This window comes from Mytilus galloprovincialis, chromosome 9, assembly GCF_965363235.1.
Source record: "Mytilus galloprovincialis chromosome 9, xbMytGall1.hap1.1, whole genome shotgun sequence".
NCBI classification, from domain to species: Eukaryota; Metazoa; Mollusca; class Bivalvia; order Mytilida; family Mytilidae; genus Mytilus; species Mytilus galloprovincialis.
Window position 1 is genome coordinate 93,396,513 of NC_134846.1, and position 6,000 is coordinate 93,402,512.

Below are 6,000 nucleotides of genomic sequence, written 5' to 3' on the forward strand. Positions count from 1 at the left end.
TAGGGATGTCCTTTAACTCTACTTTCCGCTATATAGATGATGTTCTCTCTTGTCGTTTTGATACATTCCCCATTTCCATTCTCAATTTTATCTTTCACTAAATATTTCAAAACTTGGTGACTATGTGGAACGCATCTATCCCATCGAACTAAAGATAAAGGATACTACAGATACAGTTAAGTCAGCCTCATATCTAGACTTACATCTCGAAATTGACAATGAGGGTCGGTTGAAAACAAAACTTTACGACAAAAGAGATGATTTCAGCTTTCCAATTGTGAACTTTCCATTTCTAAGTAGCAAAATTCCAGCAGCACCTGCATACGGGGTATATATCTCCTAATTGATACGATATCCCGTGCTTGCATTGCCTATCATGGTTTTCTTGATAGAGGTTGCTGTTCACAAGGAAGCTATTAAACTAAAAGTTCCAAATGGTGAAGTTGAAATCATCCCTTCGTAAATTTTACAGACGCCATCACCAGTTGGTTGACCGTTATGGAATAATGATATCGGATATGTTCCTTACGTCGTAACTACAATCCCTTTCCCTATCATGAATGTGACCTACCAAATTATACTATTTACCGGATTTGTTATCACAAAAGCAACATGACGGTTGTCACATGTAGAGCAGGATCTGCTTACCCTTCCGGAGCACCTGAGATCACCCCTTGTTATTTGTGGGGTTATTGTTGTTTATTCTTTAGTTTTCTATGTTGGTGTCATGTGTACTTTTGTTTGTCTTTTACATTTTTAACCATGGCGTTGTCAGTTTATTTTCGATTTATGAGTTTTACTGTCTCTTTGTTTTCTTTCGTCCCCCTCTTTATTTATCCTGAATGTAAAACGAACTATCAAATATACTTGATCACTTCTGTAAATAACCTTGATGTATCCTTAATGTAAAACGGAATATCAAATAGTTATCTAAGGTATCATGATTATAATTTAGTACGCCAGACGCGCGTTTGGTCTACATAAGACTCATCAGTGACGCTCGTATCAAAATATTTATAAAGCCAAACAAATACAAAATTGAAGAGCATTGAGGATCCAAAATTCCAAAAAGTTGTGCCAAAAGATACTTCATCACTTCTATAAATAACCAATATGTATCCTTAATGTAAAACGGAATATAAGATACTTGTTCACCTCTACAAAACAACACCTTTATAAACACTTTGGGTAAATAAAGGCAACAGTAGTATACCGCTGTTCAAAACTCATAAATCCATGGACAAAAAACAAAATCGGGGCAACAAACCACAACCGAGGGAAACGCATTAAATATAAGAGGAGAACAACGACACAACACTGAAATGTAACGCACATAGAAACGGACCAAGCATCAGACAAAATCCCACGAGTATAACAAACATAACATCAAAACCAAATACATGAATTTGGGATAGACAAGTACCGTGACACGTCTTATCGCAATGTGAATTTACACTCAAAAATAAGAGAAAACAAGATTGTAGATTACAGAAATTTGGTCATTTCTATAATGAATTTTCATTTCACAGATGATAGTTGACATGTTTTAACTACAATAGTTACTAAAGGTACCAGGTTTACAATTTAGCACGCCAGACACGCGTTTTGTCTACATAAAACTCATCAGTGACGCTCATATCAAAATATTTATAAAGCCAAACAAGTACAAAGTTAAAGAGCACTGAGGATCCAAAATTTCAAAAAGTTGTGCCAAATACGGCTAAGGTAATCTTTGCCTGGGATAAGAAAATCCTTAGTTTTTCGAAAATTTCAAGGTTTTGTATACAGAAAATTTATAAAAATGACCACAACTCAACTATATATCTCAACTTGTGCAATTCGCTCGTGAATGTAACAATGTTTTATATTTTAACGAGAGAAAGTTATGTATTACTGAAAAATTATTACACCAGGGTTTTTGATATTGCAAACTAGTCAAAACATTTACTAAATTTTATCATCGGTATAAGGACATCATTCGTAAATATAGCTCTTCATGCAGACTTCTTATACGTTTAGGTATTTCACATCCAATTTTTATGGCAATATTCTTTATAAAGCACAAAAATGTCAGTATTCACCGCAGAAACTAACAAAACCTTAAAATAGGCTTATTAAGAATGGATATAGTTACGATACTGTTGTCAGGTCACGAAAGATTGCATATTTTGGCGTTAATTTTGATTCACTTATAGGGTCTTTGCATCGGAACAAACACATTTATTCAAAAACCAGTTGTTGGCATGACACGGGTTATGTTCTTCTCATATATGTTATGATGGTATAATACTAAACCCCTAGCGGGAAGGATTGTGTCTGATATTCATATGATGAAATCATAATCTGTCAATCAGTTTAATTGAAGTCTGGAGCTGGCATGTCAGTTAACTGATAGCAGGTTATTGTTATTTATGTATAATTGTCATTTTGTTTACTTTCTTTGGTCACATTTTCTGACATCAGACTCGGACTTCTCTTGAATTTTAAATGTACGTTTTGTTATGCGTATACTTTTCTACATTGGCTAGAGATATAGGGGGAGGGTTGAGATCTCATAAACATGTTTAACCCCGACGCATTTTTGCGCCTGTCCCAAGTCAGGAGCCTCTGGTCTTTGTTAATCTTGTATTATTTTATCTTTAGTTTCTTGTGTACAAATTAGTATGGCATTCATTATCACTGAACTAGTATATATTTGTTTAGGGTCCAGCTGAAGGACGCCTCCGGGTGCGGGAATTTCTCGTTACATTGAAGACCCCTTGGTGACCTTCTGCTGTTGTTTTTTCTATGGTCGGGTTGTTGTCTCTTTGATACATTCCCCATTTCCATTCTCAATTTTACATTATTGATATTCATGTTAACACCGAAATGTTGACTACTGGGCTGGTGATACCCTCGGGGACGAAACGTCCACCAGCAGTGGCATTGACCCAGTGGTGTAAATGGTTGTAAATGGGTGTAAATCCTGTTCCCTTTCAATAGTGCCACACGTAGAGCTATAACACTCATTCTCAATTTAGGGTCGCAATTCTATGTACCACAGTGTAAAAGACATATTCGGCCACAGACTTGTACATTTCTATACATTGTCGGATAGGGGATACCTGTGTGGAGATAGAAATAATTGTTTTCCAAAAGTAACTCTCACAATTTAAACAAAATCCAGCTTTATGAACGTCAAAAACAGTACTTACGTTACTGTCCACGGAAAGGTTTCAAATTATTAAAATCTCAGTCTCGTGTTATTTGAGTTATTTGTGCACAAAAAATTCTGCAGTTATTTGAAGAATTATCATACTTTTCAACTGATACTTGTAAAATCCATACGCATAGCACATTTTAAAAATCAGATTGAAACGAACTCTAAATTTCCAGTGTCACCAAGTCCAAACTATTTGAATTGATGTGTTTCTTAAACGACGTTTGCACTGCATTAAATGAAGTTATAGTAAACAAAACCTATTTGTTTTATTCCTTAGATACATTGTTTTAGCTGACAAATATCAAATAAATCAAAATTGTTCTGTTCACATTGAATTTGCATTTTTTTCCATACCAAGGATCATGGTTATTAAAACAGGGGATATTTACGTGTTGCACGACACAGCAATAACGCATATCTCAAATGCAACAGCTCTTAGTTATTGGAGAGGTGGAAGTATATGTACATTTTTTGCATCTTTGGATAAAACAAAACAATATTTTTACGCCACTCGCCATTTGTTTTTGTCAACCCACATTAACATATTTTTCATTTTACTTCACTTATTTCTAACAAAAACTTGAGATTGCAGCAATGCTGTCTCAATTATTACGATTCTACATATAAAAAAGAAGATATGGTATGATTGCCAATGAGTCAACTACAATGTATCCACAAAAGACCAAAATGACAAAGACATTAACAACTATGTCACGGTACGGCCTTCAACAATGAGCAAATCCCATACCGCATAGTCAGCTATAAAAGGTCCCGATAAGACAATGTAAAACAATTCAAACGAGAAAATTAATGTCTGTTTTATAGAAAAAATTGAACACTTTATTAATCATAACATTTTATAAAGATACATATCTGGATTCATCTTCAATCTGTTTTTATTGAACACTTCCAATCTAGTAAAGGTAGCACAATAAAAAGATTTTTTTACTTCCAATCTCCAACCTTTAAAATGCGGTTATTTTCTTAAGACTGCATATATACATTAATAAAAGAGGTATATATATAGATAGATAATGGTTTATCTTTAAATTACTGTAATATTTTTTGTTATACAAATAATTATGTAATCAATCATTATGCAATTAATGGCAAAATCTTTTGTCAGTTCACTCGAATGAATTTAGCTCTATAATCTCCAAAGCGTGCAAATGGGAAGAAAACTCTACAAAGAAAAGTGTCTAAAGTTGTAGAAACATCATTTGTTCATTTATTTATTTTTTTATAGATTTACAGTAGAAAAACTTAATTGTTGGTGATGAAGTCTGTCAAAGTCTCTTGACAATATATGTCTGTCATAAGCTACATTGGGACAGGTCAGAAAGTTAAGGAACAGGACTTTCCACTTTGTTTGAAATATAAAATTCTCTTACACTGAAACTTAAGGAATATGAAGTTTCACTGTAATTAACTAACTTAAAACATGACTCTAAACTTACTAGGAAATCTTGGGAACAGGAGATTCCACTGCGACTGGTTTATTACTCGTTTGTTTTGAAGGTCTTTCAGTTTGTTGTACTCTTGCTTTAGAGAGGAATCTAAGCATGATGGAGCAAATTCCTGATCAAACAATGTTCGTGCTGCACGAGGAGATATTCCCGTCATTAATAGACTCATCCGGACATAGTTTTCCTCCTCTTGTGTAAGTCTAGATGCCATTATGTGATGCTATAATAATCAAGTGGATACTTTTGTTCAGGCGTCCAATTTAATTTCTTTATTCAATGTTTATCGTAGCTGTTCATATATTTGGAACTTGGATCGTGGCTGCATTTCTCATGATTTTGCAGTTGTCACCAACTAGGTTTATTATTGACACCTGAGAACAGTTTCTGAAAAGAAAAGAAAAATGTGAAAATGTTTTGTTATCATTTACAATTACTGCTGTCATTTAAATGGAAATGTTTTAATTATACCGTAAAATTTCTTGAGTGATGACCTTAATTTGATTGATTCACAGCCATGTCGTAGGGACTTTTGAGAAAGCAGTATTCCTCGTTCAACAAAATCAACGTACTTGGAGCTAGCTCTAGAGTAACATATCAAGTGAGACACATATACTCCATATGATGGTGCCGCCGGAATGTTGCTACAAAAAAATGGAAAGTAGGTGACTAAAGGAAAACAAATAAAAAGTAGAGGAGCGCAATTGGTACCCATTGGGATTCCAATTGACCAAGTGTTTCTTTCATATTTCCAATAGTCTGTTGGAAGACCAAACCTTTTAATTCAACAAATATGTTGTCAACTAAAAAATCCAGCATGGCAATGATATCCTCTTCGGTGTATTTTTCACTTGATTCTGTATAATTTTTCACAACATACGCTGAATTCCAGCCCAAAACTAGATATTTAAAACGTCTGGTGCCCCTTTTTGTTAAAGAAACATAAGCTGACAAGTTCTTTCAGTCGAGCTTTAAGTTTAGTATGTGGAATAGTGGTATAAAGAGTTGAAGGTTTTGATGTTGGTACAATGTTTTAATGATTTAGATTGTATATTAACCAAGAACTCTTTTGAATTTTTCAGTATCCACAACTGATTTACACTACATCTTGAATATGTCGTTTCGGAATATTTCTGACTGCCACGAGTATAGCAGTAAGAACTTTAGAAAGGGGTTTAGGGGAAAAGAACACTTGGAAGAACCTGCAATATATGATTTTCAAAAGTTAAAAGGGTGAAATATAATTCCTTTTTTTGAAGAGTCTAAAATTTTATCTAAAACTTGTGAGGACAATTGGGTGGAAAGCATTTATTAATTATCTAAATTTATCGCTTA

At 34.0% G+C, this 6,000-nt stretch overlaps 1 protein-coding gene across 1 annotated transcript in view; it reads right to left on the reverse strand.

The window, feature by feature from the left end:
• LOC143046884 (uncharacterized) overlaps window positions 1-5,051 on the reverse strand; it is a 51,059-nt gene extending 46,008 nt beyond the window's left edge. The window contains exon 1 of the mRNA XM_076219940.1: window positions 4,660-5,051. Within this exon, the coding sequence (XP_076076055.1) occupies window positions 4,660-4,879 (220 nt within the window). The 5' untranslated portion in view covers window positions 4,880-5,051. The remainder of the gene's footprint in view (window positions 1-4,659) is intronic.
• Between the last annotated feature and the right edge of the window lie 949 nt (window positions 5,052-6,000).